Source organism: Egretta garzetta, unplaced genomic scaffold (assembly GCF_000687185.1).
Source record: "Egretta garzetta isolate BGI_Z169 unplaced genomic scaffold, ASM68718v1 scaffold27, whole genome shotgun sequence".
Classification (NCBI taxonomy): Eukaryota; Metazoa; Chordata; class Aves; order Pelecaniformes; family Ardeidae; genus Egretta; species Egretta garzetta.
In genome coordinates, this window is record NW_009260400.1 from 2,881,548 (window position 1) to 2,905,278 (window position 23,731).

A 23,731-nucleotide genomic window follows, 5' to 3' on the forward strand; every position below is an offset into this window, starting at 1 on the left:
CCCCCCCCCTCGATCCCTGTTTTGTTCTTAGTGTTGCTGTGGTTCTTCATGGAGACCTTGATACCACTGAGGTTTGTAGTTAAACCACTCAAATTATTGAGAAATGGCTGAAGGAAGCCTTGTGGTTTCTTAGAAGGGGTCTGAGTAATTGCTTTTATGTCATCATTGCTTACGGTCCTCTCGTTCTTGCCTGTCTTCCTTCTATTCCCTACTTGCGCTTTGTTGGGTCCTCCTCAGGACTGAGCACCACAGAAACCTTTGAGTACTGTTTGAGAGTTTTGGGACAGAAGTGGTTACTTGCATAGTTTAATCACAGCGGTATCAAAATGTATACTTGGTTCAACATTTAATATTTTTTATGGCAATTTGGATCTGTTAACGTTGCTTCTGCTAGATTGGTAATGGCAATACCATCTACAGCGAGTCCTGCTGGGGTTGTTCAACGAGGAGTTGATGTATAACCACAACCTTCACTTGCCACTCCATACTTAAAACTTCCCCTTGGTAGCCAGGAGATTTGACTTGGCAGGAATTTTATCTTATTTGCGCAGCAAGTCCAACCCAGATTGAATAGCACCCAGATCTTCGTTTTGGTGCATGATTTGCGTGTAGAGAACTGTAGTACCCATGAGGAATTCCATAAAGATGTTGCTTTTTTAGTACCTGCATAAATAATAGAGTACAGCGATTAATATTTTTTTTGTAAGTCATGTTAAGGAAAATACAGGGTTGATATTGATTTTTTTTTTATATATATATATATATAAAAAAAATGTGAATTTTCCTCAAAACTACTTATGGAAGCACCTCCAGGACTAGTTACACCTGAAGTCCTTCAGCTGGCTGTGCCAGTTCCTATCCATAAATTCGTTTACACTTCTGGTACCCTCTCATTTAATCCTAGCAAACCAGTTTGTGGGGCTGTATCTGAACTGGGTCGTGTAATTGGGTCAGTAATGGGCAGGGGGTAACTTTTTATGGGTAACTTGGATGTGTTTGGCTGCCCAGTTGATCATACAGGTAGGGTGGGTTGAAAGAACAGCTCCTCTGTGGAATTTTATTCTACTGAAATGTGTGGGTAACGACAGTCTGAGATTTATTTTTGATAGAAACAAATACTGCTCTTGCCTAAGATGCGTGCTGAAAACCTTAATGAAAGACTGAGCATTCCCTCTGATTGCCAGTTACCCAGCTGATTGTAGAGACTGGAGGTTTTTAGGAAGGAGCATCTTGCCAGGGCATACTGGGCTGAAGCTGGCTTGGCTGTCTGTGTCTCTCTCACTTATTTATCTTTCTCTGCCTTTTTTCCAAAATGCTTGAAGGTGATAGCTGGGTACCTTTTATTTTGACCACTAGTCAAATGATATTTGAGCTTGACTGGATTTTTTTTTTTTTTTTCACTGAGCTTTGTTTCATTCCGACACACAGCAAAGCATTGAAAACAAATGTCCATGAGAGTGTATGCTTGTTTTGCTGTTGCCTGTCTGATACCTTGGAGTCCAAATGATCAAGGGACCGAAGTCTGTGAAGGAAAATCCAAGTGTGGGTGATGGAGGGGAACCTTATGTTGGGAAATTGCTGGGCCAAATCCCTTCAAGCTGAGTCTGGTTTGTTGCTGGTGAGGTGTTAAGGAGGCTGTGCCGTGTGTGCCATGGATGTTAATACCCTGGAGTACGGTGGGATGAGAGCATCTACAGAAATGGTCCTGACGGTGGTGGGGGAAGTTTTCTGAAGTCAGTGGCTTCTTGCAAAGAAAGCGTATTGTAGAGGAGCCCAGTGGTTGCCAGAAGCAGAAGCCACCAGGAGTTCGTTCCCAATAAACGGAGGGGGATGCTGTAAATCACCCCAAAATACAAAGGGACGCGAAAGATGGAAGCAGAGGGCACCTCGGCCTTGTGGTGGCTGCAGGAGGGTCCCGCTGCTGCCAGCTCTGCCCGCCCAGGCCGAGCAAACCCTGAAAATATATTTTGTGCCAGATGCAGCAGAGTGCCTAGGAAAGCGTCCTATTGCTTAAGAGCAGGTTACTCTGGAGCCAGTAGCACTGCCAAAGAGCTGAGAACTGCTCCAAAAACTTCACTTGGGTGGCCTTGTTGCTGTCAACTTACCCAGGTTTTGACCTGAAAAAGTAATTTGTGTCTGTCTGCAGCATTCTGTGAAGTTGGCGGCATGTTTGGATGTTGCAGGTTTTGGTGCTATGCAATGGAAGGAGTGAGAGCAGAGCGGGTCAGCCTGGTGGCTCGGCTCCAGAGGCAATGATCCTCTGGGGCAGAATGGATTTTTGGGGGGGATTCCTCACCACTCGAGTGCTTCTCTGGATGAGTGCGGATTACGGTGGGGCTTGGAACAGCAGTGGATAATGACCATGCACTGCCAAGAAGATATGCATTACAGATTTAAGATTTCTGGCCTATGTAAGTCAGAGCCTTTTGGATTTGTCTGCATGAGTCTCTTATTTTTGGAAGCGGAGTGTATTTCTTAGGTGAATCTCCTGGTTGTCACCACTTGCTGTACTTTTATTTACATCTTCAGCTGTGCTACCTGTGGTGCACTCCAGGATCACAGTTATTGCGCTCTAGCCCCTAGTAACTATTCAGCCCACAGGACAAGGGTAAGTAATACAAGGTACCCATCCCCATTTAAAAAAAAAAAAAAATTAAAAAAAATCTCATACTGGAGAAACAGTGTCCTGAGACTGGTGAAAGCTGGTTGTTCCATTCTGCAAATCTGCTCTGACTGTGCTGCACCATGTGCTATTTTCAAAATAGCTTCTTTTTTTTTTTTTTTTTTTTTTTAAGTACCAATGAAGGTCAAGCTAAAGAGGTGGATAAGAAATTTAGGCTTCTTATAATAAAACAACAGGATTTCCTTTGAACTGAAGCTTTCACATCTTTTTAGTATAAGAACTTTTCCTGTATGGAATCAATTTCATGTGCTCAGTGGACATAAAAAACCCTTCATCGTAGGAAAGTAATCTGAGAGATGCTCATTTGCTGTTTATTCTGGGCGTTGCACCAGGGCAGGTTTAGGTTGGACATTGGGAAAAATTCCTTCTCTGCAAGGGCTGTCAAGCACTGGAAGGGGCTGCCCAGGGAAGGGGTCGAGTCCCCATCCCTGAGGGTATTTAAAAGCTGGGCAGAGGAGGTGCTTGAGGCCAGGGTTTAGTAGTGGGATGGCAGGGTTAGGGTAATGGTTGGGCTTGGGGGTCTTAAAGGGCTTTTCCAACCCAAACGATATGATTCTATATGGCTTCTTTTTTCATCTCCTCTCTCAGTTCTAGGTGTACGTGGTGCCTGAACAAATTTTAAACATGCCATGGGTGCCCTGCTGCATCTGTGGTTAAGAATTGTGACCTCCGAGTTCCTCTGGCCTAACTTAACTCACCCTAATTTTGTTTTCTCTTCCTGCTTCTCCTCTCTGCGGATCGGTGAACACCTTTAAAAAGGTTGTTCTTGCTCAAAATTGTCTGATCTTTATAAAAAAAAAAAAGTTCTGTCTCTCTTTGTGAACCTGGTGTTTCTGATCGACCTGTCCGCTATCAGCTGAGGTCTGCTGAGCTCCACTCCATCGTTTTGTCGTCTTTCCTTCGTCCCATGTAAGCTTGCTTTCTTCTGGTGGGTTTGATCCCAGCCTGTGTGCTGAAGTCACCCAAACTTGTATGAAAATTCCAGCTTGACTATTGAAATGGCTTTGACCCGTTTGCTCTGAATTCATTCACATCCCATCGCCAGCTCCGAGAAGAACTGGAAGTTCATTATTTCACATTCCTCTGTTGGATTCTTCAGTTTTTCACATGTCAATAGCGGGCTTTCTGGCAAAGTTTGGATTTGCGAGGCCTAAATTGGAGACAACCAAAGCTAGAACTTACTGGTATATGATGAAAAGAATTAATTGGGTGTACTGGAGGGGGGGCATTGGGGTACAGGAGGGTTTGGGACTGAATTTGTGTATGAGGATGGCTGTGATGGTTTTGTTGTAAGATACATGCTATGTGAATTGGTATTTTGGATTAGATTGTGTTGTTGGGGCATTTCAATAACCTGCCTTCCTATCAGCCATTCTTTTAAAGTGTGTGCATTCTCTGGAAGTCAGTGGTTGCAAGCGAAGGTTGTTGGTTGTCAGGCGCATAGCAGCAGTTACCTTTCCTGCCACTCCTTTGGGCAAGTTGTCCCGCACGCGGCCAGCCTACTTGTCTGGGGAAACAGCTTTTGGGGAGCCTGGTGCTCAGCTCACATCTGGATTACCTGTAATCAGCACTGGGGAAAGAGCCCAATGTCTGTAGCCCCTCCAGAAGGGGGTTTGTAGGGGTGTGGGGGAGCCCTGCTGAGGACGCTTGTGCTATCCCATTGGGTTGATCCTTATCCAACTTCCACTACGAACCCATTGTGCAGGAATGGCAGGAAATGCACACATTTCTGTGTTAGTTTATGTACCATTCCCTTTCTCTTCCCAACAGGTCTTGTTTTTCGGAGCCATGGTGCAGAAGTGTGGCGTGCAGGGTCTGGTTTCTAGCGACTGGGCTCATGCAGTTGGTGTAAGCTGTCAAGAATGAGCAAAGTAAGAAGTGCTGAGCTGGCGGCTACAGCAGTGCCTGGGAGCACGTGTGATTTCTTGCTTTACCCTCCTGGCTGCCAAAGCCTCTGTCCCTGTGCACTGCTGGGCCACCCCTCGTTGGGTGTGCGTGTGTCACCCCTCATTGGGTGATCCTGCATGTAGCTGGATGCAACTTGTTTAGGTGGGACGCATTTTAAAACATGAGCCTTCTGCTCCGAGCTGGTCCTGGGTGAGCTGGCATGGCACGGGGAAGTCAGGCAGGTACCTTCAGTACAGTGGCGCTCGCTGAAGAGTGACAGCAGGGTGGTGACAGACCAGTCCTCAGGTGAGGTCAGATGTGATGCTCCTCATAAGGCCAGATGCAGCACCCTCCGTCAGGAGTGTTCAGAGCTGGAGAGGAGCAAACCCAGCTCCTGAACCACACAGCTGTGGTGACCTTCTGAATTTAGGTTGAATTTCATCTCATGTTTTATTTATGGCAATTTACGTGAAAATTAGGATGATATAAAGTGAAAGTTGCTGCCTTTTTCCTGTTCAGGCCCACTTCGGTTCACACCTTTGCTTGTATCGATTGCCCTGTGCAGCCAGGAAAATGTCTGCCAGCCACAGGGTCAGGTTTTCAGGGAAGGCCTTGCTTTTCTTTTCGTCTTTTTACCTAAGCTAACTTTTGGGCACACAGGCTTCAGGTTTGAATGGAGGAGGCAGACCAAAAACTGGGCTTTCAGTAACTGTGCATCACCCTGGAATACCTGGGAAAGTGCTCGGCCATGTCATTCAAGCCCATGGGTACGTACTCCAAGGCAGTACCCCTGGCCTTGGGAGATTGGTCGGAGGAAGCGTTTCCACTGACTATGAAGTGCTCAGGCGTCAGAGTGGGTGCACAAGCAGTGATTCGTACTCAGGGCGGGGGGGGGTATGGCTGTCCTGTGCTTCTCTGTGCCCTGATCTCCATGCCCTGCGCTCTTCTCATGCAACACATTCCCGGAAATGTATGATCCAGGTACACCAGAGCCTGTCCTTGCATGGGGCTCTCGGTCACCCAGTAGCTTGTGTTGCTTTGTGCCGTGTGAAAACAAGGGTTTCCAAAGCGAGTGGAGGTGGTGCTGCACGGTGGGGTCTCTGGTTTGGCCTTTACCAGTATCCTGGGTGGTGCCTCCAGCTGTGGCACAGATTAGGGATAATCCAAGTAAACTTGGTGACGGTTAAGAGTTACCTAGCAATTTAGAGACAGCAATTTAGCTGCCAGCAAGAGTTGTAATCAGCACTACTTGGTTTTCAGATTTTTTTAAAAAAGATTCCATGTAGCGGCTGTACCTCTTATTTGAGCCTTTCAGATAAGAGACAGCAGCAATGCAAACCTAAATTTCACTACAACTCAAAGTGATGGTGAATGGCTGGATTTACTGATGGATAGATATGATCCTCTTCAGAAGACCCTGGTGCTTTACCTTACCTGATGGGGACAATATTTAAGGAACCTCAGTTCAGAACGGAGAAGGCCTTGTTTGAACCCCTAACATCACGAGATGTCCTGCTTTGGGGAGACTTCTCTCTCCATAAGGTCTTGTGTTTATATAAATGTGCTTTGCTCATAATTTTCTTATTAATTACCGCTTTAGGGATTGTTTTTGAGAGTAGCTGGGTGCAAGCCCCCTGCGTTCCACGGTGAGCTCTGCCTTCACTTTTGGCTGGGTCATTTAACTGCTCTGCTTCAGTGTCTCCGTACAATGACTCTTGTCCATTACCCTGCAAGATTTTTCTGAAGGCATCTTAATATTTTATAATGGTGTTCTTGGCCATCAGCTAGAAGTTGAAAAGTTGCCCTGTTAATGAAAACATGAATTATTTAGTATGATGAGATTTGAAACCCGTGGATGGGATAAGCTTTTATATCCAACTTGTTCTTTGCCCATGCCGCTCCATAGATAAACGGCAAAACTCCTCATCTGACTTTTCTTTTTTTATTTATTATCCCTGCCCTGCATTGTTTTGCACCCCTGCACTTCCCCCCACCCCCTCCCGCGTGGTGGCAGGGAATATAATGGATATAATAGTCCCGTGGTGACCTGATCATGCTAGAGGGCTTTTTGAGCCTTGCCTTTGTAGCTCGAACCAACCTGTTTTGTAGCTGTGCTTTAATGCTGGTGTGCTCTTCACAGGGCTGTAAACGGCTTGTCTTGACCTCTCCGCTCTAGGGAACCTGGGGAAACGGCCTCAAGTTGTGCCAGGGAAGGTTTAGGTTGGACATTGGGAAAAATCCCTTCCCTGCAAGGGCTGTCAAGCACTGGAAGGGGCTGCCCAGGGAAGGGGTCAAGTCCCCATCCCTGGGGTATTTAAAAGCTGGGCAGAGGAGGTGCTTAGGGCCGGGGTTTAGTGGTGGGATGGCAGGGTTAGGAGAACGGTTGGGCTTGGGGATCTTAAAGGGCTTTTCCAACCCAAATGATTCTGTGATTCAATGCGATGCTACACAGGCTATGACAGCTGAGCATGTCCAATCCCTTCTTTAAAAAGTTTGTCCTCCGTGAGGTGGACAACCTCATTTGGTTTTATTTATTTTCTATATATCCATCAGCCCTGCAGTGCAGCGTGTGGGCCACTACCGCATTCAGAGTTATTTTGCCACTTTGCAGAAGAAGCAGAAGCTGTTACAAGAAGGTGTATGGATAAAAGGTTGGGGTGTTAGTAGCCAGGATTTCTTCATTTCCAGGTGCTCATGGGTAAGTGGGTTTTGGGGACTCGTTTTTCTTCCTTGACGCTTCCTGGGCAGATGTCCAGGCCTTTGAAGCTCTGCCAGGACAATCCTGTAAGGCGCTAAGCATGCTGCTCCCTGGTCCTGTTCCTGTCCTGTGGCTGGTGTCGTGACTCACCTCCTCTTCGTTGAACCAGCTATTCCACGCCAGCACCCTGTTCCCACCCCCCCAAATATACAGCATAGGTTGCGACGGCCACTGAGCAGCTATTTCTGTAGGCTGGGTATGGAAACGGAAAGATGTGTCACAACAGCAATGGCTGATTTGATCCTGAAGCACATTCGAATGAAGAAAACCAAAGCTACTTCCTTGCTCTCACCCAAGCGTCTTGATGTTTGTGCAGCTTCATATGGTTTGGCATAAAGGCTGGAAAACTGAACTACAGCTGGGATGCTGCAGCTCCCCGGATGCTCCTTGGGGCAACAGGCTTTTCCGGACTGGGCCTTCAGCTTCCGAGGCTGTGGGCGCACAGGGGCTCACTCAGCCTTCCCTTTGCTAGGGGCAAAGGTGAGCTTTCACAGCTGTGGGCCAGTGTACACTGAAGGTGCGTCCCCTGGCTCGGCCAAATCCACTGCATGACAGTAGAGGGGTCAGCAGAGGGGGGTGCTGCTGCTGCTGCGATAACTGCTTCTCCCCCACATTTATTTTTGTCCCATCCCCTTGTCATGAATCCTGCTTTAGGATCCTGCCAACTGTGCCAATTTGTCACAGAAGGGTGATTTAGAACGTGTAAGGAATCACCAACAAAGGTGTTAGCAAAAGTGGTTTTAATATGATGTTGTAAAAGTGCGTCCTGAAGTTCAGTGGCAAGGTTCCCCCTAATTACTGCATGGAAGAGTCACAAAAAGGAAAATGGAGTTACATTTGAGTTAGAATGATTCACAGAGAGACCAGGGATGCAGAGAGTAAGGGGGACCCTCCTGTTGAGTCACGAGGTTCAGAGCAGACCTCCTTGCTTTCTAAACTCTTGGTGGAGCTTAGGTGTGGCTGGGTCCCATCTTAGTCTCAGACTTAGTCAACGGTTTGTGTCTAAGGGGTTGTATGTGCAAAGCTTACGTAATGTTTCATTAGCATCAACTCAGCACACAATCAAAATTACCAAGACAAAATCAAAGTTACCGTATACAAGGTTATGCACAATATCGGCTGCTTACCAATGATCTGTTGCTGGTAAAAGGTCTATGCCTTGAGGAGCAACCTCGAGAGGGGTTCCAGCTCAAGGGGAGGTCACCGCCGTGCAGCCACACTGCCTGGCACGGGGGGCTCAAGGAAGGCTCGCTCAGGCTGTCCTATTTCTAGGATAAAGTGGTTGGCTCGTAGTCAAATTCCATGCGATGGAAAAGGAGGCTCCTTCTACCCACAGTTTTCTTTGTTCCTTGGTAAATGAGTCTTGGAAAAGCCACCCGCTATTCAGGTGTTAATCGCATGGTCAGTGTTCCAAGCTCACGTGCATCGATGCTCACTGCGTTACTCTGCTCCCCTGTGGGTTTTCAGAGGACAGATTGAAATGAGAGGAGTTCAGGGCCTGGCTACGGCTCAGGCCTTTACCTCTTCTGGAGCCTGTGCCAAACCACCGCCAGTCTGGTCCTGGGGTTGAGCACACCCATCGGACCCCTCAGACACCGGGACGGCTCTGCCCAGGACACTGTAGAAGCAACTCTGAACAGCAACATCCTACTTCTCCCTGCACTATATTCGGAATCCCAGAATCCCAGCATGGCAGGGGTTGGAAGGGACATCGGGAGATCACCCAGTCCAACCCCCCTGCTCAAGCAGGCTCACCCAGAGCAGGGGACACAGGACATCGTCCAGGCGGGCTTGAATATCTCCAGAGAAGGAGACTCCACAGCCCCCCTGGGCAGCCTCTGCCAGGGCTCTGTCACCCTCAAAGTCAAGAAGTTCTTCCTCCCATTCAACTGGAACCTCTTCTGCTTCCGTTTGTGCCCATTGCCCCTTGTCCTGGTGCTGGACACCACTGAGAAGAGTCTGGCTCCGTCCTTGTGACACCCACCCTTAAGATATTTGTACGTGTTGATGATGTAGCCCTCTTCTGGACTGTCTCCAGTAGCTCCTCATCCTTCTTGAACTGGCAAGCCCAGAACTGGACGCAGCGCTCCAGATGGGGTCTCAGTGGGGCAGAGTAGAGGGGGAGGAGAACCTCCCTCACCCTGCTGGCCACACTCCTCTGAACACGCCCCAGGATGCTGTTGGCTTTCTTGGCAACAAGGGCACCCTGCTGGCTCATGGCTGTCTGCTCTGCCTCTGTTTAATGTACTTTTCCCCACCACTGACATCGTGCTCTGTGCCTGCTGAGGACCCGGAGCTGGCTGAGCAGTGCAGTGCATGGGAAGGGCCTTGCCTCCAGCAGTGACTCTGGGCTCTGTTGCTGGCTCCACCCTCAATACCCCATTCCCCTAGCACTATATAGGCAGCACTTGTCTATCTGTTTCTACTGGATTTTGGATTAAATTAATCTTACTAAAATACTTTGATTTATTTCAGTGTATTTACACAAGTTCGTGTCCCTCTGTGGCTGGTGTTTGCACACTCTTTGCCCTGGCATGGGCAGCTGTGGGAAGCTGGGACTGCTGGCCAAAGAAGTGGGAAGAGGAATGCCACGGTCAAAATACTGGACAAGAACAGGGAGTGGAGAAAAATGAAGTGTGTTTCAAAATACAGAAGAGAAAGTAGGTGCAGGTAAAATTTGGAAAGATGCAAAGGCTGTAGAACAGTCACTGGGGTCTGTCCTGAAGAATAAGCCTCAATCTCTCGCATTGCTTGGGATGCAATGGTTACAAATGCTCCTTACAAATCTTCAGGTTCTTCCTGAGGAATTCCCATCTCCTCTTCATGTGCCCAAATGCAAAGAGTAAGGAGGAGCCTTCCCTTGAGTCCCAAAGTTCAGAGTAGAACCCCTTGCTTTCTAAACTCACCAGCATTAGTTGCTGCTTCAGATGCTTTGGGTTCTCCTGATGGCAGGTGGGGTTACCAGTGGCTTTGTTGTGAGCAAGGCCCTGCCCCTTGAGGTAGCTTCTGCACCGGGTACCGATTACCCAGACTGTATGGGCTGAGCTGCAGCAGAACACGCCTCTACCCTGGAGTGTGCATGGACAGTGAACGGTCCATGTGTCAGTGGTGAAGTCCATTTGTCTGCCATCTTTTTAAGCCCGGCAAGTGGCAGAGCAGGAAGAGCCAACTTACTGGAACAACCCTCTTCCATGATCACTGAGCCTTGCACGTCTGTCCTTCGGCGTGTCATCAGAGGAGAGCTCCGTACGGATCCCTGTGAGTGTTGCCTTCTCATGTGCCCATGGGCAAGTCTGGTGTGTTTGAGCCTTGATGTGCAGGGCGATGCCATCCATTTGCTTCCTTCTCCGCACTCTGTGGAAGGAGTAGCAGGCCAGGAAAGGCATAACGAAGACCTTGCTCTTGGTAGTTTCCCCCAGGGCATCCTGCGCTGTGTTGCCTCTGTGTTGTGCACAGGCTGATGCTTCCACTGTTGAGCAGCATATTCGGGTCCTGGTGTTCCTAGATGTGTGGTATAGCTGTTGACGCCAGTTTTACCCAGTGCTTATCAGAAGTTCTGGGTACATTGCTGGCACTCTTGATGTGGAAAGCTAAAACGCTGTGATATCTCCCTAGTACTAAGAGGCAAATGGTGTCCCAGCTCGACAGTACTGCTTCCCAGTCGCTGCTTTGTGAGGCAGAGCCTGATCTCAGATTCAGAAGTTAGGCCCAACACAGGATCTGCCCAAAAAGTCAAGAGTAAAGCAGGGCTGATGTTGAGTGGGCAAGGTGGGGTTGAACAAGGATGGGTGCAGGATAGTTGGGGGTGCTTCATCTAGTTCCGATGCCTAGGAGCGAACATTTGCGAGTTGATCCTGTAGCTGTGTCCTGAAGTAACTCAAGTCTCCTCTGCCACACGGTCTGGCATTGCACAATTCTGGCCTGTTTATCAAGCAGCAGCAATGGAACTTGCTGTTCATTTTTTTTTTCACTGCACGTTGGAATCAAGACAGTTTGCCAAGATCAACGTATCTGCTTGTTCTTGTTAGCAGGCCAAGCAGAACTTCAGTTTGGTGATGAACATGTCCTCCTGAGCCCTGCTCATGGCTTCTGTTTTTCTTTCTTCCCGTTCTCTGACTGATTGCACAGTCTGCGCTCTTCTGTGTCTGTCTGGCTGTTAATAAATACTAGGCATTTCTTTTGGGTTTGGGGTTGAAGTGTTCTGTTTAGCCTGGAGAAGAGGAGGCTGAGGGGAGACCTTATTGCTGCCTACAACTGCCTGACAGGAGCGGGGAGCTCGGGGCGGTTGGTCTCTGCTCCCAGGGGATGGGCGATGGGACGAGGGGAAACAGCCTCAAGTTGTGCCAGGGCAGGTTTAGGTTGGACATGGGGAAAAATTACTTCCCTGCAAAGGCTGTCAAGCCCTGGAAGGGGCTGCCCAGGGAAGGGGTGGAGTCCCCATCCCTGGGGGGATTTAAAAGCTGGGCAGAGGAGGTGCTTAGGGCCAGGGTTTAGTGGTGGGATGGCAGGGTTAGGGGAACAGTTGGGCTTGGGGATCTTAAAGGGCTTTTCCAACCCAAACGGTTCTATGAATTCAAAGGGATGTCGTTTTAACCTCTTGTTGTTCACCAGCCACTGTGGTTCTGCCTGTGGAGCCATGTGTTCAAGGTGCACGTGTCTTCAAAATGAGCTGTAGTGAGACCAGGAGGCTTCGGAGGCAGGGTGTTGAGGTTTTGCTTTGACCACTGCCCCGGGCCAGGTGGCCAAATCCTGTCTGTTCTCTGCCCGTCTCCCCTCTTTAAAGTGGTGATGTGCTTTTGAGGAGAGGATGGGGAGGGAAAAGGAAGGCACAAGAGAACTGTGCTAACAGGACCCTCCAGCCACTCGAGCTCCCTAGGTTCCAGGCTGTAGAGTGCAGTCCTTTGGGGTTCCGTGAGCTACTTTTATGTAAGAAAAAAGAAAAGCACATTCTCTAATCTTGTCCAGATTTCTGAAATTTTGTAAGGAATTTGCACTTGCGTTTGAGAATTTTTAGGCTTGGTCAACTGTATGTAGGTGTGAAGTGTCCATTGCTCCGGATGCCAGCTATCACCAAGAGACTGAAACGGGATGGGTTTTAAGCCCCACAGCCTGGTTGGAATGAGTCACCTGTCAGAAGCCATTTGTGCGTGGGTACTCCCAGGGTTTTCTTAAAAGCAGCAGCCTGCACCTCACTGGCACAGGATGGACTGCCCAGGCTGCTGAGGACTGCCAGCCACCAAGGGTGGGAGGTGCTGAAGAGGAGCTGAGGCTGAGCGTGCTGGCGGCAAGATGGTGGATGAGAGTCTGTGCGGTGAGTGTGTTGTCACAGAGTGATGACGCCCTTCAGAGTGGTTACAAAAGCTTCGTGGAAACAACAGTTTGGTGGTAAAAGGGATAATAAAGGGGAGAATGCTAGGATTAACTCTCAGAGGGCTGGGGAACGGTACAGAGAACATCTCCAGCCTGCTTCCCTGCTCCCTGGTGCACCTTCCTCTCTGCTCAATGCTATGAATCCAGACAAGGTTCAGATGATGATGGTCAGAAATGGAGGGAATAACTGAATAAGCCAGGAGCCATCCATCTGGGAAGGGGATGATTATGGGGGATTTTATAGAGGTCTGTATAATGACGTGTGTTCTGCAGAGGCTGGGGGTGTGACCTTCTCTAGTACAAGAATGACAGGGTATCAAATACAAGCAGTAGGAGATGCGTTTTCCTGCGGCTTGCAGTTACGCTGTGAAGCTCCTTGCTGCAGGATGCAGTAGATGGTACAAACATGTGCCTAAAGGAGGATTGGACGATGTAACGGAAGGAAAATCCTTCAGGGAGCACTAAGGGAACGGAATCTCCATGTGGCCCAGTGTGCCTCTGCGCCACAGGTGGTTGGAGCGTGGTAAAGCTGTCCAGCAAGAGCAGGATACGTGCGTGTCCGATGCTTTGTGCTGTCTCACTTCTTGAAGAGGATCCTTATCTGGGGTGACCCCATATCCCATCGGGTCAGCCTTCTTGAGAACACGCAGATAACCATCTCATCCCTGCCTTCTGGGTCACAGCAGAGCCTTCTGGGAGTACTTGAGCATGAGCGATACAGAGGTTAACGGGTCCAGAGAATTTGCCGATGTAAGCTCGGGGAAGGCATATAGGAAGTAAGCCCTTATTGAAATAGTGATAGATTGGGTAAAGGAAGAAGGTGTTGAGGAGCTGGAGGTGTGAATGGTGTCATAGGAGTCAGAGAAGAGGTGGTAATATCCTAGACCTGTTACTAGGTGGCGATAGCAAACTGTTAATGATGCCCAAAAGTCCCAGGTTTTCAGCAAGTGGTTTTGTATTTGGAGAGAACTTGGGGGATGCATTTGCACAACACACTTGGTGAGTTACTCCCCGCTCTGCTGGTGATCCAAGATGATGCCAAACGCTTTTGATAGGGAAACGCTATTTAAATCAACAGGCCCGCTCTGACTCAGAGCGTTAGAAGTCCTGATCGTTATTTTTAGTTCAGATTATTAGGAAATTTCAGAAGACTGGCTGAAGTTGGCCGCTGCTGGAACAACCCATAGGCCATCTCACTCACTTTTATTCTGGGCAGAGTTTTAGAAATGCTGATACGTTATTTGATTGATGAATAGGTTGGGCATATAACGAATGCCGCTCAGCTTGTGTTTATGGTGAGTACATGAGTACTCTCAAGTCTGGCTTGGTGTTTTTAAGGTGACCGTGGTGATTTGATGAGGCTGGCAGCCCAGATTTAAAACACTGAGCATTGCGTCAGGTCCGGATCCAACACTACACAACATCCGAGCTGAAAAAGTTAACTGTGTGCATGTTAGCGAAGTGCTGAGTGAGCGAGCTTTCCTCAACTGGTGATACCAGTGCTTGTCTGGGGAGAACAGGATTCAAATCAACCTTTCCCCAGGCGCCATTGCAGTGCACACCAAGTTTGACGCTGCCCTCAAAGCCTTTATTCAGCCACTTCTCCTTGGAGTTTGTCTCACCGCTGTGTTTGTCGCTAATCTTGGTGGTGCAGTGAGTGCTGGTACCAGTCCTACGGGAGCAGGAGGAGGGTTTTTTTCAGTAGGATCAGTCATGATCTGTAGGTAATGAAACCTCTTGTTTTCCTGACACTACAGAACCTGTAGCGTCCACATTGGGAAAAGTATATTGCGAAATTGTCCACATGGTTGAGCATGCTGTTGCATCTCTCACTGTAGCCCTACCTAGTGCATGAGGTATCAGCATCCGACTGCTTAGATGTGATTGATGTCAGGTTCTTATTAAATGCGTTGTAATGCCAGGAACGTTTTTTAACGCAGAAGAGTTAGAGGTTTGTATTTGGATGATGTTATTAAGTGGCTTAGGAGATCAATTGATTAGAGTTATCATCTGCAGTTGCGAAGCAGCTTCATTAGAGATGTTCCAAACTGACACACGTGGAACGGGCCCATGTTTGGGGAGACTAAAATAACAAATCAGCAAGGGCAGGCTTTCACAGGCCCGCAGTGGAGGAAATGAAAGGGCCAGTGGAAAGGAGCCAGAGTGTTAAAACCTCAGAATTTCAATGGTATTTTTACTGAATGGGAGTCTTAGAAGTGGACATTTGACAGCAAACTCTACAGCCCCTGTAACTGCCTCCTTTGTGCACTGGCAGCCCAGAATCCAACCCTACCCTGGGGTGCATCCCCAACAGCATGGCCATCATCGAGGAAGGGGATTCTGCCCCTCTGCTCCGCTCTGGTGAGACCCTCTGGAGCCCTGCGTCCAGCTTGGGGGTCCCCAGCACAGGACAGGCAGGGACCTGCTGGAGCGGGGCCAGAGGAGGCCACAGGAATGGTCTGAGGGCTGGAGCCCCTCTGCTACGAGGCCAGGCTGGGAGAGTTGGGGTTGTTCAGCCTGGAGAAGAGAAGGCTGCGGGCAGACCTGATTGCAGCTGTTCAGTGCCTAAAGGATGCCCATAGGAAAGGTGAGGACAGACTTTTTAGCAGGGTCGGTTGTGACAGGACAAGGGGTGATGGTTTTAAACCAGGGTAGGTTTAGACTGGATATAAGGAAGAAATTTTTTACAATGAGGGTGGTGAAGCACTGGGACGGGTTGCCCAGAGAGGTGGTGGAGGCCCCATCCCTGGGAACATTCAAGGCCAGGTTGGACGGGGCTGTGAGCAACCTGATCTGGTTAAAGGTGTCCCTGTTCCCTGCAGGGGGTTTGGACTGGGTGACCTCTAAAGGTCCCTTCCCACCCAAAACATTCCGTGATTCTATGATTTGGTTTTGGCAACCTGATTTGGCATCGTTTCTGAGCTGGCCGTGGGTGCTGTCTGTGCTGTTGTCCCTGTCTTTCATGAAGACATTAAACACAACCAGCACTACTGCTGGCAGCTTGTTCGGAGCTGGTCCTAGGGAAGATGGAGCTGACTTTTGGGACATCTCGGGCTATTCCTACAGGTGGGATTTGACAGAGGCAATTATTCACCACTTCTAGACTAGGATTTCCTAGGAGTCTTTCACACCTTTCACTTCTGAACTTTGCCCTGAGGTCCAAAATCGTGGAGTGTGGCATATTTCGGTCTTGCTCCATTCCCTGACTTTCCCGCTGGCGTTCACGTGGTGCGGTGCAATAAACAGCGGGGCCTTGGGCACGTGCTGAGCATTTCATTCCTTCTCTGAGAAACCATGATGCAATACCGGAGTGCGGATAGCTCGGCACCATTTTACAGGATTTGATTTCCAGTGCCCTCGTGTTGCTGTTGGTTTTGTAGGAAAACCACAGCTTGCAGAAGGGCTCCAGCCCACCTCCTCGGGGCTCCTCTCCGGGGTTTGCAGTATGCTCGGTCTTTTTTTGCCTTATTGCAGGATGTGTGCTTTCTACTTTCTAATCCCTCCCCTCTCATGGTCTTTGTGTTTCTTCTCTAGTCCTCTTGTCAAAACCGTCGCCCCAACAGATTCTGCACTACCCTTCAGCTGCGTAAGGTCTGCAGGCGGTCAAAGCACCTTCTTCCGCTTCCGCTTGAGTTGGCACGGGCTGCCTAAGGATCCAACCCTATCCATTTAAAACACAGGAGGTTGTTGTTAACGTTGTGCCTATGTCGGACTTTTTGGCAGAAGTACATCTCTGTGAGATGTGGTTTCAATTGTGTGATTCATAGGAACGCTCCAAGGAGCTGGAGAAGATCCTGAGTCTTCTTGGATGTCTTATTATAAGATAGTGCTGTCATGCTTTCCTTGAACCCTCTGGTAAGAGGACCCTTCCTCGTTGCCCTACCTGCCGTAGCTGGCCTTCTAAGAGGGGAAAAGCTAAGCCGTCGTGAGCAGTTGTGGCAAGTGAAGCTGGCAGGGGTGGCCAGTAGATTCGGACGGCATTCGCTGAACCACTCTGTGTCCACAACCACGGGAGCACTGCCCTCTCCTCTGCAAGAGGGAGGGGGGAGTCCTGAAAAGAGAAGACCAAGGCGTTGCCTAAAGAACACATCAACTTCTAAAGGATGGATTTGTGTCTCTTCTTTGTTGACAACAGAATTGGGGTAGAACAGAGCAAAATTAGGAACTCGGAATGATGGAATTATTGTGAAATGTAGAGAAGAGCAAGTGGGTGGGGTGTGATCCCTGAGCCTCGCTTTAACCCCAGGCACAGTGTCACCAGCAGAAGAAATAAAAGAGATTGATGTTAGAATTGACTGCTTTGAGGATTGCCCATTGGTGTTTTAGGGTTGTGTTTGAAGCTGCCCACAGAATGGGACACATCGTTGCCCAAGGGGAACACAGAAATCCTCATAAACTGTTTGGAGGGAAACGTGAATGTGAGGGGAGGGAAACACGAACGTGAGAGTGCAAAAATTGCCTCGAGCCATTCAGCCATGCCTGTGAGCAGCGCTTATGGACGAAACTGCAATCAGATGAGAATTATTTTATGAAATGGTTTTGCTGGAAGATTGGGTTAGTGGGAGACACAGTGGTTTTCCAAAGGGGAGCTTGTTTCACTGGGGGCAAGATGAAACAGAGAGGGGGTTTTTAGAACAAAAAAATCTTTGTCAGAATGACTTTTGGCAATCTGTTCTTTGAAACCCAAATGATGTGTTATGATTGATGATCATAATGTATGTGAAAATTGATGTGAATGAAGGAGTGGGAATCCGAATTTCGAACTTCCTGCCAGAAAGTCGTGTCCTGAGAGCTGCAGTTGCCGTGGCCTCATCGCTGACCTGTTCTTTTGTCTGGTCTTCCGCAGGATGGGATAAACATTCCTATGGGTACCATGGGGACGATGGGCACTCCTTCTGTTCTTCGGGGACAGGACAGCCCTACGGCCCTACGTTCACCACGGGGGATGTGATCGGCTGCTGCGTTAACCTCATCAACAATACCTGCTTTTACACGAAAAATGGCCACAGCTTAGGTACGTACAGGGAGGAGTTCCGGGGTGAGGGGTGCTCCTGCTCTGCTCCAGCTGCTGCTCTTTAAGACTTTGCATGCATTGTAACTTCTGTCCCACGTTTGTGGGTAAGATTTAAAAAATAGGAGAGAAAAAGAGCACTAAGCAGCAGGCAGGAGACGTAAATTGGCTCCAAGACATCAATAGTTGCAGCACATAAGCTGGTTCCTCTGCTGCTCCCTTTGTTTCAGTATGTTAGAATGGGACCCCCAGCTTCTGCTCCTCTCCCCTGCCACTGCACAGCCCATGGGAGGTTGGATAAGGGTTGGGCTAAGGGCCGGGCCACAGGGAAATAAAGCTTGGGGAAGGTTAGGTGGTTTATTGAACTGACCCCAAAGCCACTGTATCAGTGTCTTTTCACTTTTTAAAGGGGCTGGTCCATCTGTAAGCCATAATGCGTTGGTCCAAGCATTCCCAATGTTGGATATTAATTCTGCATAAGGAGTCTTACCCAAGCTCTGACCTGTAATTTGGTTCATTCCACAGTTGTTTCAATAGCTCCTCTAAAGTTAAGGACTTCAAAATTTTGCCCAAAGATGTTTTCCAGGCATCCATCATATCGGGTTTGTCTAAAATAGAAAATTGTGGCCATTTTCACCTAAAATGGCGTTCCCCTGGATGACACATTCTCCACCCTGGATAAATTCTTGTCATATTTTTTGTGTCACATGAGACATGCAGGAAATTCTGATAAGTTCCCTTCACTTTTTGCACTGGAATTGGTTTGGTAGGGACAGGCACTGCTTTCCTTTGCTTCTCCTTGCTGTGTCAATTCTACTTGGTTGAATTTGGGATGAAGAAGCTGGTGGAAAAATACCCCCTTTGGAACATTTAAAGGTTGTTTGAAGTTCCTGGCTGGGCTGAAGGAAGGAGCGGAGTTGGTGTGCGGTGCGTGTCTGGAGAGTGTGTCATTTCTGGTGGGCTCTCGGGAAAAGCGCTGGGCTCCCTCGTGCAAGAAGGGAGATGGATGCACTGGAGGGGGTCCAGCAAGGGGCCATTAGGGTGGCTGGGGGCCTGGAGCACCTCTCCTAGATGGGATGAGGAGAAGGCTCAGGGGGATCTCATCAATGTATGTAAATACCTGAAAGGAGGCTGTAAGGAGCTGCACTCTTCTTGGTGGTGCCCAGTGCCAGGACCAGAAGCAATGGGCACTAACTGAAACACGGGGGGTTGGCACAAACTGGAACCCAGGAGGTTCCTTCTGAACATTAGGAAAACACTTTTTCACTGTGAGTGTGCCCGGGCACGGGCACAGGGCGCCCAGCGAGGCTGTGGAGTCTCCATCCGTAGAGGCGTTCAGGAGTCACCTGGATGCAGTCCTGGGCAGGCAGCTCTGGGTGGCCCTGCTGGAGCAGGGGGTTGCGACCAGACGACCCCCAGAGGTCCCTTCCAACCTCAACCAGTCCATGGTTCTGTGGAAGCAGCATGCTGTGCTGCAGGTACAGCAGAGAGATGGAGCTGGGTCTCAGGAAGGATCCTTCCTCTGAGGCAGATGCAGAAGGGCCTGGTGCTCGCATGGACAAAACTTCTTTTGGAAATTTGTTTTAGTTTTCCTCTAATTTCATACCGACTGTCTGTTGGTCTGTCCAGGGATGGTTGCGCAGAATGAGGCGCACATGCAGCATGCTAGACCGAGTCGGTGACTGTGCCTTCAGCAGCAGGTCTTGATGCCTTGCAATGCGTCAAGAGCTCCTCAGCCCTGAATGGAAAAAAAAATAATTCTTTGAGCATCCTTTGAGACTCATTTTTAACATTCTGTTTTTATAAATGGAGCCTCGATTGGAAGCCCAGTGGGGTGCTGCTCAGAGCTGAGCATCTGATCTGGCTTCTTTTTTGACATTATCACTGTTTATCAGCCAGACTGTGTGTGATGCTGGGGGACTCCTAGTGAAGACTTGTGGCTTATGACCTAGCGAGACCAGTCACTGGTGGAGACATCAGGAGTCATTTGTAGTTCATAAGGATTAGTTAATTGCCCAGATTTCTAATAGCTGGGTTATTCTAAATTTAACTCCTAACGTGCAGACATTGCCCCCATCAGTCCTGTACTGGTACAAAAGCAATGGCTGATGGTGGAGGGCAGGAGCTGTGGCTTAGGAATGAGACAAGTTCACTGTACGCAGCGACTGAGGTGCTGAAATAGTTAAAAAGATTTCACAAACCCTCTCATTTTAGTCGTCCTCGAAGTAGCGTGGTGCTTTGTGCTGAGCCCCTCTGGCTGTTGTCCTTTATTTCAGCAGGTGGTTTTCCAGCTTCACTCTTTTTCAGCTGGGTAAGCGCTGTTACTTTTTGTGACAATGGAAGTGTAACGGGCAGGAAGAGGCCAGGTCTTCTATGTAATGAGTACAAATTTGTTAATTTGAAATTGAATTTCTTTTTAATGGCCAGGAGTCTGCAGAGGAGAAGGGGTTGTCAGTTGAAAAGTCGTCTCTTGCTCCATCCTCCGTTCTGTTCCAGGGCTGCATTGTGCTTGGGTGCCTGGGCAGAGGACGCCAAAGGAAGGACGCTGTTCTGTACCTTCTGTGCTGTGTTCCATCATTACTGTCCTCGGCTTCTTTGCCTTGTGTCCTTCTCAGGGATTTGTTTTGTTTGGGACATTTGAAGGTCTTTGCAACAATGAAGTTTCCTGGTCTTCCTTTCTTGATTTTTAGTGATCCTTTTCCTTCAGAGATAGGGTTTTTGGGTGGAAAGCTGGTGGTTTCTAATTTACATTGAACAGCAGTAGATGATGGCATGGCTGTCTCCTGGGTATCCTCCTCTTGAGCTCTTCAAGTGCATGGTGCAAGACATGAGACATATGAGAAGATTATAGGTAGGAGATTCTCCTGAGCATTCACAACTAGCTCATTTGTCTGCCAACTTCTCTTTGAGCTTTGATGGTCATACTCGGAGAGGAGAGATGATGTGGTTGGAAGAGACAGTAGTGGAAGTACCAGGGAGTCGCAGACTATCAGTCATTGCTGGGCTGATCCCCTCAAAAGCTGCTGGAACATTTTACAAAAGCAGAATGAAAACCTCAGCCAGGATGGCGCTTGTTAAGGACCAGTAGTGCCCTTGTTTGTGCCCTTGATAAGAAACACAACCCTCAAGAGAAGTGCTTCCCGCTGAATGTTGAGGCGAGCGTGCCTGAGCCCCATAAGGGCACAGGTCCCAATCACCTGGCTGTTGCACGGCTTCTCCGGAGCTCTCAGCAGGTAGGTGTGTGGGAGGGGGCGAGGCAGGTCTCAGCCGAGGAACCGAGACCAAGCAATGATTTATTTGAACGGCAGAATGGTTTCTGCCCTAGTGGAAGCATCTCCATGAAGATCTTGAACATTGCATGATATTTATGCTAACCTGAGCATGTCATTTTCGTGTCCTTCAAACCCAAGATTTCCCAGGAAGGGGGTGAATGTCCTTTTTCTTGTTATTCCCTGCCACAGGGCAGCTGAAGCCATATGTCGCTCCTCTTAGGAAATTAGGTCAACATGCAGTCCTGCTGCAGATATAAAAAACATTCATCGGACTGATCAGCCCCTTTGCGGTGTCAGTCAGGGTGACAGCAGGGTTTCAGGGCCCTGCCTCTGGGCACCGGAATTTGTCTTGCTTTTAATAGAATTACTGTTGCTTTTTCTTTCCCTCCTCTCCTTTTCATCTGTTAATTAGACAGCTCCCCTTTGTTTTTCTGGCAATCTCTCCTGTTGCTTAACTGTGATATTCCATTGTTTCTGTACTTTCCCATTTAATCAGATCCACCGGGAACACTGTACAAGAACTATTTTCTTGGCCATCACAAATTCTGGATGTTCTGGTTGGAGCCAAGTATTGAGCTTTGTTTGGAGATGTCACATGAAAACTCTTTGACATCCTATGTAGTCTTAATTCTCTGTTCTGGAAAATGTCTTGACCGTCTTCTGGCCGCTGCTGAAATGCTTTTGACAAGTTCTCAGCAGAGCCCTGGCAGTAGAAATCGTGATGAGATGCGGCCAGAAGTGTGGTGAGGATGAACTAGGAGAATAAGAGGCAGAAACGTGAGAAATGCCGGGACTCCAGCCATTAAACAGCGAGTCCTGGATGTGGAAAATGATACGGGAATGTGACTGCTCTGGGTCTCTGGGGTTAAGTGGATGAGTTCGCTCAGGGACTAACATGCAAGTGTTTCAGATCTCAGATGTTGACAACAGGCCAAGGTAAATGGAGCAGCAAGGCTATAAAAAGAGCGTGCAACCCCCTGAAGTCTTGGCATAGAAAACTTCACTCTGAGTTCTAGTGCAGGCTCTTGGAAAGACCAAGTTAACCTGTAAGGTAAAATACCCATTCTGCAGCTGGTTTAGGTATTAACAGGAACGTTAGGGATAGTAAAGGAATCTGCTTTTCGTAGAGACCCACAGATGCCCATCCTGGGTTTAACAGGTTTGTCCTCAAACCTTCCAGTGGAGTTTGCAGAGAGTAAGAGCATCGCGAGGTTTAAAACAAGACTTTAGAGGAACCAAATTTAAAATTAATGGAAAATATCAAACTTGGCGACAGCCTTATTTCTTTGGAAGAACAGTTTTACCTGAGTGACTTGCTTGGAGAATGACTGTTCCCAAGAGCACACAGGGCTGGGTGGCTTTCATAGCGCTTCTCAGCGGCAAGTTGAAGAAGTATTCATGTATTTTGTGGGTTGATGTTTCCTACTCTACTCTTTAAGATGTCCATCGTGCCAAATGTGGTGTTGCTTACTGCAGCCCATCAGCACAGCTTTTCCATTCTCTGAATTCAGCTTGCTGAAACAGATGCTAGAGGAGTACCCTGCCGTATACGAAGCAGAGTGTTGTGGCTTGATCGCCCAAATGTCTGTTGTCTTCTACAAGTTGAATTCTGAACTGTGTTGTGAAGAAAATGGCCAAGTGTGAGGCAGACAGGATGATTCTTGCTGGGCGGAGGGTAGAGCGGGGCTAGGGGGGTCCACAAGCACATTGTATGCACAGGGACGTGTATAAGTGCGCATTAGTCGTGGAAAGGTGAAAGTTCTTTGATCAGATGGTAGGTGAAGGTGTTGGTCACACTGTCCCCCAGCACTGAACCCTCATTTCATGTCTTTATGTCACTGCCTCGATGATTTGGTTACCATCGCGGACTCACAAGAGAGGTTCTTTATGCGCTTGCTCATGCTTCCTGACCTCCTGAGCTGTCCAGTTCTTATGTCTTCAGATTCATGAACTTGGTTATTTTAGACTGGATCCAGGCTTTGGAGGTGCTGCGGAGAAAGAGCGTAGTTTCAAATCCAGCCACCCAGTTAGACCTGTGATCCTTTACCCCTCCACTGTTGGCTTTGTTGGGTGCAGGTGCGTGGCTGTACCATTTCAGGATGAGCTCTCTAAGCAAACGTATTTGTGCAATGATGTAGTTGCAATAAGCGTTTTATTGGTTTTAGTTACATAATACAGGATGCAAACCATAAATGCCTTAGTTTAAAGGCAGTGTGATAAGTTCATTTATAGAATCACAAAGTCATTTTAATGGGGAGGGATTTCTGGAGGTCATGCATCCAACACCTTGCTGAAAGCAGGACCAACTAGATCAACGTTACTGAGAAACTCATCAAGCTTTACTGTCTCCCAGGGATGGAGATCCCCCAGGGGGCTTTTCTGGTCCCCCGATGCAGTGTTTGACCACATCCATACTGAAGTTTTCCCCCTCAATATCTAATTAGAATTTCCCATGCTGAAACTTGTCTCTGTTGCCTCCTGTGTCCCGTCACTGTGCATCTCGGGGAAAAGTCTGGTTCTGTCTGTTCTGCACCCTCCCATTAGGGAGTTGTAGGCAGCAATAGGTGTCTGAGCGATCCCTGAGTAAGACGGAACAGCCCGATTTCCCATAGTTGCTCTTCATCTTGGCCTCTGCTGGACTCCCTCTGGTTTTGCTGTCTGTCTTCTACTGGAGACCCCCAAAGCAAGCATTGTGCTCCTGGTATAGACCCGCAAGTGCTGAAGAGAAGGGAGAAATCCCTTCTTTTAAC

General features: G+C 48.5%; 1 protein-coding gene across 3 annotated transcripts in view; it reads left to right on the forward strand.

Annotated features, from left to right (window-relative positions):
* RANBP10 (RAN binding protein 10) overlaps window positions 1–23,731 on the forward strand; it is a 68,329-nt gene that overhangs the window by 9,450 nt on the left and 35,148 nt on the right. For 2 of the 3 annotated variants that reach the window (XM_035898858.1, XM_035898859.1), the window contains exon 2: window positions 17,545–17,712. In XM_035898858.1, the coding sequence (XP_035754751.1) occupies window positions 17,545–17,712 (168 nt within the window). Of the gene's footprint in view, window positions 1–17,544; window positions 17,713–23,731 lie in introns of those variants that run through there. The other variant, XM_035898860.1, reaches the window with a different exon arrangement.